This window comes from Nomascus leucogenys, chromosome 11 (genome assembly GCF_006542625.1).
Source record: "Nomascus leucogenys isolate Asia chromosome 11, Asia_NLE_v1, whole genome shotgun sequence".
In the NCBI taxonomy this organism is placed as follows: Eukaryota; Metazoa; Chordata; class Mammalia; order Primates; family Hylobatidae; genus Nomascus; species Nomascus leucogenys.
In genome coordinates this window covers 36,096,315-36,110,766 of record NC_044391.1, presented here as the reverse complement: position 1 = coordinate 36,110,766, position 14,452 = coordinate 36,096,315, and the positions used below count along the sequence as shown (strand labels likewise).

The 14,452-nt window shown below is 34.7% G+C and overlaps 1 protein-coding gene across 15 annotated transcripts in view; it reads left to right on the top strand.

The window, feature by feature from the left end:
* Positions 1-14,452, top strand: part of DGKB (diacylglycerol kinase beta) — a 799,601-nt gene that overhangs the window by 272,865 nt on the left and 512,284 nt on the right. For all 15 annotated transcript variants that reach the window (XM_030822175.1, XM_030822171.1, XM_030822169.1 and 12 more), the window contains one exon: positions 6,836-6,934. In XM_030822175.1, the coding sequence (XP_030678035.1) occupies positions 6,836-6,934 (99 nt within the window). The remainder of the gene's footprint in view (positions 1-6,835; positions 6,935-14,452) is intronic.

The window sequence follows — 14,452 nt, the reverse complement described above, 5'->3', positions numbered from 1 at the left end:
GCAATTTTAGGGACACATTTACTTAATTATTGATTTTGTGCCTTGGTTAAACAGGATATATTTACCTCAGAACATTTATGTATTTAGTAGTATTTATAGTTTTCTACTGAGCCATTGCATGAAAATTTCAGCATAAAATTGATCTGCTCTTGACTGATGAGTATCTACTACTACTGCTTGCCTTTAAACAACTGAATGTACTTTCTTTTGCTCTTACACTTTCCAGAAAGTACTATGAACATAACAAAGAGCTTGCAGAAGTTATGGGAGTAATGGGATATGGCACTGCCAGTGCTGGCTTCAGAAAGGCCTATCTGAATGGGTTCCATGAAGAATATATTATAGAGAGGAACAGAAAGAATGAAGCTTGGCTTTCTTTCAGGGTTTGTCCAAAAGCCATTACTTCCTTTTATATATGACTTTTGGAAATGACTTGAGTGTTGTAAGTCAGACCAACCAGATTCTTAAGATCGTCTCCTCACTTACTAGTTGTGCCATCTTGGGCCATTTATGTAACCAGTTCAGACAAATCTCCTAATGTGTCAAATGGAGTTAATGATATCTAAGTTATTAGATTATTATGAGGATTAAAGGGGCAAAAAATCTGTGTAGATATGTTTAGGACAAGACCTCATACATATTAAGTGCTTAGTAAGTAACAATTATATTTGTGGGTATTATGAAATACATTTGGGTGCACATAACCAATCCCTGGTTTCCAGAGGGCACTCCATGAAGAACACTTACGTTATTTCTCTCTCACCTGTAGAAGGATGGCTAGTTGCCTGGTCTGAGTCAGAACAGCACCTGCATGCACTCAAAAAACCATCCAGAATCCTGTGGTCCCGAATCTCACTAAATCCTCAGCCCAACTGACTGATTTTCATTCCCAAAGACTATTACTACAACTCTCATTCTATCAGACCTGGTACTGTCATGCTTCCAGTCATTGGAAAAAAAAGTTAGAAATCAATTTTTTCACTCTTGTCTTTTACCTTTATCTCATGTACACAACCTGTCACTGAGTCTTGTCATTTCCTACTTAAAATATCTCTCTCAGATTTAAGGTTTTGTCTCCACATTTGCAGCCCTAGTGCAAGCTCTTAGCACCTCTTGACTAGATTAGAGTCAAAATCTCTTGGCTCATCTCCCTAACAGAAGGTACTTTTCCTATAATGCAGGCTGCATACCACCTCCAGAAAGATCTTCTGAAAATACTAGTTTGTTATATGCCTTCTTTAGCAATCTATAATAGTTCTGTGATAATAAATGCAGCCCTCAACACCCCTTGCATCAAGTTGGTTTTTAGTTCTTTAGAAATCAGAACCAAACCTAAACATAACTGTATATAATATTCCTCTTCTACACACACCCTCTGCCATAGCTGTGTATTTCTGTTGACAGTCCCTTGGGGAGGCCATGTTTCCCTCATGCCTACTATTTTGTTCATCCCCTTCCCTTGAATGCACCTATCTTAAATTCTAATCATACCTTAGGAAACAAGTTAGGTTACCTGTCTTCCTTGAAATTTTTCTTGACACTAATATATCTTGATTCTGAATAGTTTCTGTACTTATATTCCACATCCAAAGGAAAAACTCAAATGCTCTCCATTGGTTTCACACCACAGGCTAACATTGTTTGCACTGTTAACTATAGTCCACTCCTGTTGTTTGTTCATGTCACACATTTTTTCCTAATCACCTGAAGTTCTTGACAAAGTACTGAGTGTAGAAAAGTCTTCAGTAAGATCACTTTAATCTCTGATATGCTATTCTTACAGTAGAATATTAAATTTCAAACATATGTCCTATTTAAGTTTTGTTTTATAATATCATCCTGTAATACTCAAATCTCCATCAGATATGCAAGTAAGCTTAAACGAATACTTAAGAATCAATTTTCAAACCCATTTTTGAGTTCATACTTGTGGTTTCTTGATTTACTAGTTGGCCATCTTGAAGATATAAAGTTAGGCTCTTAGAATGAAATTTTCTGTTCATTTGTAAATCTAGCCACTTCAAAATTAAAAATGAGAAAAGCTTAGGAAAGGTCAGTGGAAAACTGCCTTCTGATATTTAGGCAACCAGTGGCTGTGTTTTATATTTCAAACCTCTGTGACAGGCAAAATACTTACCTCAGTTCTCTTTTCTGTCTTGATTACTAACATCCTTAATATCCTACTGCTTATACCTGTTCATTTCTTCTGAAAGTGCTTTTTCTTGACCTTCTTTGTATAACATGTTGTGAATCATTGCTGGTCAAGGTAAGCTCTCACTGGTCAGGCAGGACTCACCAGGATGGGAAGTTGAGGCATTTTATTTAGGCTTGAAAAAAGAACACCTATTTCATAGAAATGAATTACTAACTTTTGCTATGATATAGAGACAATAGTATTTATTAAGATACTAAATTCCTAACAGTAATGTTTAAAGGTTTCCAATGCCATGGAAACATTTCTGCTTCAGTACATGCCAGTCTTAGGAAGTACCCCAAACTGCAAAATATTAGGGGCCAGTGTAACGGGTAAACCAATAAATACATGCCTCCAAATCAGGCCTTCAAATTTTTCTTTAGAAGAATAGCTTATCTCTCTTCTTATTTTCCTCTAAATTCCTTTGAACACTTATTTTCTATTTTTCCTCCTTTTGACTTCTCAGATTCCATTTTCTTCTCTGACCAGCACAGCCACTCTTCTCAACTCCACCCATAGAACTATATGCCGGCACACATGCACACAGACATGCGTACACTCTCTTTTTCTTTCTATCTTGAGACAGCTTTTTCTAATAAACATAGATCTGGCTCTAAATTAGGTGCTACTGGAAGTTGTCATAAACTCTGAAATTATTTCCAAGTGTTTAATTCACTTCCAGGAAAAGCTGGTTGCTATTATATGATTTTCCTACATATGGCACTGAATCCCTTAACATGAATGGGAATTTCTGGATGTATATTTAAAAATGAGCTAAGGATTTCTATGCCTTAGCTTGAAAAAAATACAAAGATAACTGAACAAAAATGTTTTTTTAAATTTTAAATAGTAAACAGTTCATTTTCTCTGGTGCGCTATTGGTTATTTTACTCAAGAGGCAGCATCTTCAATGCTCTAGTTTATTTCTGTTCTTGATGAGGACCTCGGTATTTAGGATTTTGCTGATTTGGTTATAGGTTATCTTTAAAACAATTGTCAGCCTTCAGCATCTTATTTACACTGAGGAGGACTCAGCTGTGTCTTTTTCTTATATTCTTGTCCACGAAATATGATGACAAGTTTAAGCAACTTTTTATTGTTGATAATATTCACTTATTTAATTTTTTATTTTTAATTTTATGGGTACTTAGTAGGCATATACATTTATGAGGCACATGAGATGTTTTGATACAGGCATGCAATGTGAAATAAGCACATCATGGAGAATGGGGTATCCATCCTTTCAAGCATTTATCCTTTGAGTTACAAACAATCCAATTACCCTCTTTAAGTTGTTTTAACATGTACAATTAAATTATTACTGACCGTAGTCACCCTGTCGTGCTATCACATAGTAAGTCTTATTCATTCTTTCAAACTATAAAAAGCTTTTCATTGACAGAAAATGTGCATACAGAAAGGCATTTATATCCAAAGGGCAGAGCCCAGTGAATTTTCCCCACGTGAATATTCTGTAAGCAGTACCTGATCAGGAAACAAAATATTACCAGTATCTTAAAAAAATTTGTAGCTTTTGAATTCTATTGTATAATTTTGTTGATTTTTGCTTTTTAAAATAGACTTTATGATTTAGAGCAATTTTAAGTTCACAGCAAAAATGATATTCACTTTTACACTTTATAGGTGGTCCTGAAAATGATACGCATTTTTCATATTGGCTTTCACATTGTATATTTTTTCCTCAAGTATATCTCCAAGAAATATGATGCATAAACTAAACCTGTCATACAAATTTGATTCATGACTTGTAAAATGATCCGTACTCCTAACATGATGCCCTCGGTTTTAACGCTGTCGGCTACAAACAACGTCATAATGTCGATGGTTATGCAAATGTATTTATTAGCTGCCAGATTCTAGTCTTAATACAAGCATAAGGTATTTCTGCATATTATCGAATATAGACTTCTTGGTTAGGAGAATTTTCTTGCATTGTGTGACTCTGTTTAACAGATGATAATATGGTTACTAAACTTATAGATCCCACTATGTCTGGGGGAGTGCCTTACGACTGCCTGGACAAAACTCAGGGATCTGGACCACAGTGGCAATCAAACTGGGAAATCCCATACTAGCTTTATTTGGCTCTGCAAAGGCCAGAATTTCATGGGATCAATTGTCAGTACCTATGCTCTGAAACTCCCAAATCCCAATATAGAGTTGCCCCTTCACACACACTCTGGTAAGCTCATCTATTGCATGATTCTATCTGAGTCTTCCCTAAATGCCCCCAAACTATCATTAAATTAATTTTATTTTTGCCATCCTTTCTTACATCAGTAACCCTCAAACAACTATACAGAGAGCTTAGTCGTCCTTTACCATATCAGTTACAAATTGTTGGAAACACATGGATGGAGGCGTGGAGGAGGCTGAGGCCTCTGACTGCATCTGTAGTCAGTGTTGGCATAAGACTCAGTATGTCCTGCCCCTGTGGCCTTCAGAGTCACGTGTTCAGCTTTACACTGTAATCAAGAGTAATATTTCAACACTTTCTTGCTGTAAACACAAATAGATTTTTATCTTGGATCTGTTTTTTGTAGAGGGTTCTTAGAGTCTGTTTTCTCAGTTTTAAGGAAGTTGCCCAAGATTAAAGAGCCAAAGCTCTTTCTCTGTGGCATCCATAGTGCAGCAGAGTCTTAAGATCCATAATCTCTCTTTGGTTTTAGTGCAGTTTTCATAGTACTGGGTTTATTAGTTTCCTAGGGCTGCTATAACAAAATGTCATATAATAGGTGCCTAAAACAACAAGAATGTATTCACTCATAGCTCTGGAGGCTAGAATTCCAAATGTCAGCAGGTCATCCTCCCTCTGAAGGCTTTCTGGAAGAATCCTTTTCTGCTTCTTCCTAGCTTCTGGTGGTTGCCAGCAATCCCTGGAATTCTTTGTCTTGTAGTGCGTCACTCAGATCTCGACCTATGTTATCAGATGGACTTCTCTCTGTGCCATTGTCTGTCTGTCCAGATTCCCCTCTTCTTATAAGGACAGCAGTCATTGGATTAGGGTCCAACTAAACCAACATCTTAACTTAAATACATCTAGAAAGACCCTATTTCCAATTAAGTTTACATTCAAAGGTCCCAGAAGTTAGGACTTCAGCATATCTTTCGGGGGAAATTGATCCATCCCAACACTTACTAATCTGTTAACTCTAAATCCAAACATCCATGGCCATGGCACATTCTAAGAAAGTTAGTTACTAGGTCCAATAAATTAATAAGACATTTTAAACCAGTCACTAATTTTATTTTGAGGAAGCTATACATTTTAATTTGCTCTGAGTATGAGTTTATTTAGTTCTATTGTGCATTCAGCTGCTTCTCTATCTTCAACACTTCTTGCCTCTTGACAAAGACCAGTAGTGCCTAATACGATTAAATCACTTTTTTATAGAGAAGTTTATATGCCCCTGAGAAGCAGAGCTGCTAATTATGGATGAACATGTAAAGATGCTTTTATTTCATGTAATGTAACCTAATGGGCATTAATTATAGTACAAGTCACCTTAACTCCAATGCAGGGAGTTAGCATGACAACAGTGTTAGATTCTAGGACCGCAGAAATACCTCTTTGATACTGTTATATCACTAAAAATAAATCAACACTCATTAGACTCCTATGCTTAGTTGATAATTAACTGCTCACAAAGGTATGTATATTGTGGAAATTAATGCAGCCAAGGCTTAAATGAGGTGGCTTTTGATTCAAAATGGAAAAATAATGTGGCTCTTTTTTGTTTTGAACATGACATGTTATCTTATTGAAATGTATATTTTTTTCTAAAGTATGAAGAGTTCATATCAAATTAATGCATAGTGCAGGAGGGAGAAATCTCTAGATGCCCTCAAGCAAGTATTATTTTACCAAATCTGTGTAATTCTTTAAAAAACTACCATCTCAGTTTTAAAACATCACTTTTTAAAACACCATGTTATAACACCTTAATGTAAACTTATGACCAGGTTAATAAAAATATTCGTTTCGGCTCATACATATTAAAAAATAAATAAGACATTGTATGATTATATACTAACTTAACGTTGAGCTGATAAATACAATATACAGATAAATTTTTATAATCATAATCATCTTCTTTTATTTATATCCTGCTCCTACTGAGATGAATCTCTGGTTACATTTACATATTGAATTACAAAGTTAAAACTAATGATGGGATCAATTATGCCCCATACTGAGCTGTGCACTTTGGAATGACTTTGAGAAAACAGGAGGGTCAAAAAAAAAAAAAGCATACACAGGCACAGTGGTTTCAAGATTATGCTATCAGATAAGCAAAGGAAGAACTGTAATGGACAATAATTTGTGTTTGTCAAAGAAATCAGGGTTCTTTGTGCAAAACCTAAAGTACATTTTTAACATAAACATTTCTGAGAATTACAAAATGTATAGAATGGGTCACAGAAGCTGCTAGATGGTTTACTTAAGGTACATATATAAGGACAAATGTATTATAAATTCCTTTATGACTGTTTATTTGTTCTTATAATTTCTTTATTGTACTTTTAATGTGTTTGCTGTATCTCAATTGAAATATAATCTCCCCCATGTTAGGCGTTGTCATGTAGAATTTGATACTATCCCCCTTTCTGTTTTTCTAGCTGCATAATAAATGTGCTTCTCATCTAAAACCTGAATGTGACTGTGGCCCTTTGAAGGACCATATTTTACCACCCACAACAATCTGTCCAGTGGTACTGGTGAGTTTTTCCTTATCATTCTGCTATAACTCAGGGTGGCTGTGACTTATCAGTATCGTATACCATTAAAAGCTTCTAGAGATAATTTTTGATCAATTAAGGTAGAAGTATATAGATCTAAAATACGTCGTTACTCTGAAACAGAACACCTTTGTCCACTGTATTTCCTTTTTCCTTCTGTCAAAATACGCTTTCTAGAACGGTGTGCTTGAACTGACGCTGACTCAGGTTTTATCACTTAGTCATGCTGTACTTACCAGGAATTGTAAAGGCAGAACACTTCAACATTTTATATATTTTATAGATCTAGCTTCCCAGAATAATGAAGTTATTCTTATGGGCAATTTTGCTGGAGATGCACATTATATATCTGCAAGGTTGAGGGCTCTCATCTAGGTTAGAGGCTACCTAAAATGATGACACATCCATGAAGAAAGTTATGCACTGCTATTAGCTGTTTTTTTAAAAAAAATTTTATTGAATAATAAATTTAACTACCTGCAAAATAATTACTTAATTCAATAAATATAGAAGTGAAAATGCATGAGTAAAGTAACTATGAAAAGAACGAACCTTGGTAGGAAGAGAAGCAGATATTCAAATAATATTCATGTTCAAAACCCAAATTGCTTCGAAAATTAAAGTTATTTTAAAAAACAAACTATTTTATATCCATGATGCACTTCTCATTTTGAAAAACAACATGGAAATTAAATGGCTGGAACTTCCATTTGATATAATAAAATTATAACAACTAAGAAATGTTAGAAAAATACTTTTCTAAAGGTCAACCTAGAAATTAATCATATTACTCATTTTGTACCACTTATGATTCATTTTGTAATTATCTGTAAAATACTGGTTGTATTTTAAATGCCTTTATTTCACAAAATTATTAAAAATGCTTCATTTTCTCAAACTACAGAAATAGAGGAAAATAAAATACCTCCATATTGCTGAGTATAGCAATAACTAATTCTAAATTTCCTTTCGTCATGTAAGGTTTATTAGACATCGTATGGTAAATAAGATTAATTAAATAAAATGAGAGCCATATAAAAATACTTTACATTTTAGGTTAATTTAAATGTTGTTTTTATTCATTTAAGTGTCTTGAAGACTTCTAGAATTTTTGTATTATTTCTATTCTTATTTTAAAATACAGCAATTTGACTGGTTTAGATGCATTTTTGATCTCAGATTTTAACTCTAAGATGAGATCTGTGATTTCTTCCTACTATCCATCTGTCTGTGCAAGACCCCACTCAATTCAGTGAGCCTGGGGTCTGCCTCCTTGGCCCACTTACGTCAACCTCTAGTTATATAAATTCAAACATAAGGTGTATTCTTTTTATTATGCTATCACTTCTCTTTTTGAGAGAATCAAATGTAAAGAGCATGTGTTACGTGAATTTTCTTGTCTTTGAACAATCTTGAAAAACCTTTCATTGCTATTTTTAGACAATTTTTATTCTGAAGATTTATCTCTAATCATTAAGTATCCCCACAGTTTTAATAATGATTTGTATCTCGGCATTTGCTGTTTACCATTTTTGTGGTACTGTCTACTCTGAAGTGTGTGATGACTATTGAGCATTTCATCCTTCCAAAATGTCTACCTTTCATTGACTTCCATTATACCTCACTCCTGGTCCTTTCTCTGTTTCTCTGGATACTCGCTTTCAGTATCTTTCCTGGGTTCACAATGTCGACACGCCCATGTCGGTGCATCCCTGGATTCTACCCTCCTATGTCATGGCATTCCTCTCTTAGTATTCTTCTCGATAAGATCTTGTTTATTCAGTTGATTGCATTACCATGTTAATTTATATTCAGCTCATGCTCCTAAATTCCAAACCTAGAACTGCCACCTGCAGGAACCATATTATTTTAAGTGCAACATACCCAATATATTATTATTTACTACTACAATAATTATAGCCCTTTTGATTGAGCATATATACTATCCCAGAGACTATGCTAAAATATTATTTAATTTATTCAGTAAATATTCATTGCATGCTTAGTGTGTGCCAAACAGTATTATAGTTAGGAAAGAAAACATTAAAAGCAAAGACAAATCTTTGCTTTTATGGAGTTTGCATTCCAGTAGGGGTAATGTAGACAATAAACAATAAAAATAAATAAATTATTTAGTACCTGGTTGTACTAAAATACACAAACAGAGTAGAATGTTGATTCCTGAAGATATGAAGAGGGGAGGAGTGGGGAGATGTTGGTCAAAGAGTACAAAGTTGCAGTTATGTCAGGTGAATAAGTGTAGAAATCCAATGTACAGTATGATGACTATAGCTAATATTGTGTAACATGGCTGGGCATGGTGGCTCACGCCTGTAATCCCTGCATTTTGGGAAGTCGAGGTGGGTGGATCACTTGAGGTCAGGAGTTCAAGACCAGCCTGGCCAACATGGTGAAACCCCATCTCAGCTAAAAATACAAAAGATTAGCCGTACGTGGTGGCAGGCACCTGTAATCCCAGCTACTGAGGAGGCTGAGGCAAGGGAATCGCTTGAACCCAGGAGGCGAAGGTTGCAGTGAGCCAAGATTGCATCACTGCACTCCAGCCTGAGTGACAGAGTGAGACACTGTCTCAAAAAAAAAATATGTGTGTGTGTGTATGTATATATATATAGTATAACATACTGAAAATCTGCCAAGAGACTAGGTGCTCTTAACACACATACACACACACACACATGCACACACACAAGGGTAACTATATGAGGAGATGGATATGTTAATTTGCTTGACTATAATAATCATTTCACTATGAATATTTACGCTATTGAAAACAAAATAACAACAAATTTATTTATAGATCAAATCGGCATTTATTCATGAATTAGGACAGCCTCAATTCTGCAGAGTAGAAGGAGAGCTCCCACTAGACATAAAACAGTGGGTTTTGTAAGGTGGGAACAAGAAAACACAATAATACAAAACAAAAGCTGATTGTTTAACATCATGTTACTTCAGGTTACTCTTTGGGTAAAGAGTTAAAGCAGAGGTTACATCCTTATTATACCAAGTCAGGTAGACTTGAATTTCACATTTTTAGAAACAACTGATGTGTTCTGGGATCAGTTTGCTTCCTTAAAATTTCAGCTTGATTATGTGACACTTTAGTCCAAGTTGTTTGTACTAAAGTTTGGTTTACATTTTGGTTTGGTCTGGTCTGTTGGGGCCTCCCATAGGAGCTCAGTCCAAAACAATGGACTTTGATCATTTCTGTTTAACAATATCAAAACATTAATTGTACAGTAATCATATGCCTTAAATACATACAATAAATAAGTACTGGTTTTGTTTTCAATGTAAAGGGAAAAATTAAAGCAGAGAAAGAAGAAATGTTGGGGCTGCAGTGATAAAAGAGGCAGTCAAGATATTCACTGAAGAGACAGTTGAGTGGAGTTGAGTGATTTGAGGGAGTCACCCCTGTGGCTATCTGGGGACAGAACTTCACCAACAGATTCTGAGGCAGTAGACACTTGACAGATCTCAAAGGCATTGGGGGGATTAGTGGCTGAGTGTATAGGAGTGTATAGGAGGAAAAATACACTCCTGAGTGTATAGGAGGAAAAATAGAAGTTCAAAGATATAATACGATTTTTATATTGGGTGGGACAATTTAGGCCATTGTAAAATCCTTAGCCTTTACTCTGAATAAAATAGGAAGCCATTAGAGGATTCTGACCAGAACCAGAAATTATCTGACTTATATTTTAAAAGGAACAATCTGTGCTGTGTTGAGGGGGAAACAATGGCAAAAAGATATAATACTTCTATTTTCTCAAAGAAATAGAAACCTGGGTCATTAGCTAGAGCGAGGATGGTGCAAGATGTGTAAGAAGCCTGTGTCACCTAGGAAAGTGGGAACAAAATTGATCAAAGCAACAGTGTGATTTTCAAGGAGAAAACAGCAGCTACCTCTAGTTAATAATCATCCATTTAGTATATAATTCCAGTCAGCTTGGATGAATATATTTCTCTACTCACATTCAGTCATATTTATCTAGTTACATTCCAGCTTTATGAATGGAATAGGCATAGCCCAGTCTTCATGTGAGTGTGTCTTTTGGCAAATGTGATGTACAGAGAGGGCAGCCAGAGAGTTGGGAATATATGCGAAGGAGTAATTGTAAGGCGTAATCATGGAATTTAAGCTGGAAATGAGGGAAGTAAGGACATTAAATATGGGGTACAGTAATAGATTTTAGAAACAGTACATTGTAAATTACAGTGAAGTCAAAGGTTGATGGAATCAAGGTTAATGGTGTCAGGTTGAGAGTGAGTGAGGTAGGAATTGAGATTATGAAGGGGTATGGTTATAAGTAACACAGTATATGAATTCATTTTGTTTTCACAGTGACAGCATAAGATAAATATTATAATTGTTCCCATTTTACATATGAGGAAACTGAGAAACAAAGAGGTTAAGTAAATTTCCCAGTGTCCCATGAGTAGTACATGGCAATTTAGAAGTGGAGCCCGAGTGGTTATCACTCCAGAGCTGTGCCCTGAGATTTTCTCCAAATCCCAATAGAGAGATTTTATCTGTTGTATCTCAGCTACTGAAACCTTCACACCCCAACTTTCCCAAACTAGAAACCTAAGTAGCATTTTTGATTTCTCATCTGGAATATAAGATTACTCAATTCTATTCTAATGTTCTTAATCCTGTCTCTTTACTTCAGCCCAACTGTGACTGTCTTGTATACCAGCCTCACAAATTTTATTCTAGGATTGTCCCAGTAGCATTCTTGTGAACTACCTCCTTTCTGTACACCCTAACCTTCTTCCTGGGTCAACTTTCAAAAAATGCAAATATCGTAAGTCTCTCTCACTTATAAAATATTTTTGGTGATTCCCTATTTGAATCCCAAACACTCTATTACAGTAAACAGGGGTCTTTAACTGGATCAACCTACTCATTCTCTCATACAGTACCTTATGCACTACAAATCAAGGATAATTGAACTGCTTGTAATTCTTTAAGTACACCTGTTCTCTCAAGCCTTTGGGGTCTCGTATGTGTTAATAAATCAATCTAAATCACTTTGCTTTAAAATTTTGCCCACCTCGCTAAGTCAGAATTAAAAGGTTACTTTCTCGTCATGGAATAAAAATATTGACAATTGTGCGCATTAGCTATTTAAATGATCATACTTCAAACAAATTAATGAAACTGTTCTGCCCACAAAATTGCTTAATCTGCTCCAGCTGATAGGCTCTGAGCCTTTTCAGTCTGTGAACTTCCAGTAACTTTCCAGGAATAATTTCACACTGCATGACCTGTAGCTCTTCATTTAAAGCAAATCGTTAGTCCTCACATATATCATGTTGTTTTGTTTTTTATTATGTAATACCAGTTTCCTCTTTAAGAAATTGTATGCCCCAGTTTCTCGTGCTAATCTTCTCTAAGAGGAGCAGATGAGGTTCAGACTCAGTTAATACAAAGCGGATATTGATATTATCTCTATCACATTATAGAAAATATTAGAGAACTTAAGATGCCTAGTTTTATTTTTTCCTTAGTCTTTGACTCTGTAGTTAGGAATTGGTTATTGAATGACCTCTATAAATACAGCGTGGATCCTTAATTTCTGGTTGAAGCTCACATAGCCTTGTATCTTAATGACATACCACAAGGTCAAGATCCATAGCCATTGTCTTCTCATATTTTAGAACACCTTCTCCAGGGTCATTAAAAAAAAATTTGTACCACCCTTCTCAGCCTTCCCATTCCTCCCCAACAGTTGTTATAAGCTGTAGGTTAATGATTCAGTAGATATATGCTCACCATTTCCAGAGATTAGCAAGGTAAGCATCTCCTCTGCACTGATGAAATGCTTTTTATAAGCATGCACTGTAAATGGCTTTCACAGATAATTGGCCTTGATAATGGCTATTGCCATAAAAATGGGTTAAAATCAACTACTCTAAAATTAAAATCATTATCATATGATTTTTTCATTCAAATAAAAATTAAACAATGATTCCCTACATCAGATATAATTAGTTTTCTGAGGTTGCAATTGGCGTCTAGTATCTTTTGAAAGTACTATCAAAAACCTATATTACTTAAAATTTATTTAATGTGGGATTTAGTCAAGATTTTTCCATGACTGTGTTTAGGTACTTAGAATGCTTTTTTTAAAAAAAAAGTTCTGGTAACAATTATAGCTATAGTTCATTTACTGCCATATTGAAGAGAGGTCAGAAACTGTTTACAAAGGTAGATTTCCTTAAATCCTCCCCTTATTGTACTTCCAAAAAAATGTAGGATAAATCCCAACTCATTGAGACTCATGATAAGCTGCTTAATTTATAAAAGGCCATTAACCCTTCGCAATTGATTGTCAAAACAGATGTTCTGCCTGTAACAGAATCTATTAAAAAATGTATTCTTGGTTCTTGCTGCAGATAACACACTGAAATCTCAGCCGGCCAATCCAAAACAAAGTGACATTGCAAATAAATTTTAATAATCTCATATGGAATATGGCCTAATGAGGCCATATGCAAGCCACTCACGCTTCTATGTTCTAATTTACCCCTAACTCAAGACAGATGTAGTCTATGTTGTTTTAGCCCTTCGCAGTTTCGCTTAAATTAAATTGGGCTTCAACAATTATGTCATCAGCCTGCATTGAAAGGGATTTTTTAAAATTAATCATATAAAACTCCCTATTTTAACAAAAAAAGATATGTTGGAAATGTCCTTCATTACCTGACAAAAGTTCTTCTCAGTTCTGTTTATCATGATGTTATCTCTTAGACTTCATATGTCATTACCATCATGGTTTTTTTTTGTATTTAAGCTTAGAATTAAATTTATACTAACATTGAACTATGATGTTGGAATGCATGTTATTTATTTGTATGTGCTATTATATAACTTTATTCTATTCTTAAATTTCTCTTCTGTTTCTCTGTAATGGCTTAAGTTCATACTTCTGAAATTATTTTGGGTTGTACGTAAATTTGTGAGGTCACAGAAATCGATGAAATAGGCCTATAGAATCCCTTTGATTTTAGCGTAATCTCATATAGGAGGCTACAAATCTGATCAATTTCTCTAGAATTTTATTTTAGTTTTACATTCATTCTAAGTTTTATATAATTTTTATGATGAGGTAAAGTGGCTCTTTAAGAGTGCACATATTTATGTAATTATTTTTCAGTTTTGGAGGGGCTTTTATTCAATTAATTCTGCCACCATCAACAAAAGAAGACTTGAGATATCTCATAAGAAAATCACATTTTAAACTTTGAAGAGTAAAATTAGCAGATTATCACAAAAATCATTTCTGTTGTATTCACCTCCATAATTTAGTTTTGTTTTCTGTATGTACACATTTTGTGTTATAATTTAAAAACAATATTCTTTATTTTAATTTAACTTTTAGGTTCAAGGGTGCATGTACAGGTTTCCTATATAGGTAAACTTTTGTCATAGGGGCTTGTTGTACAGATTATTTCATCACCCGGGTACTA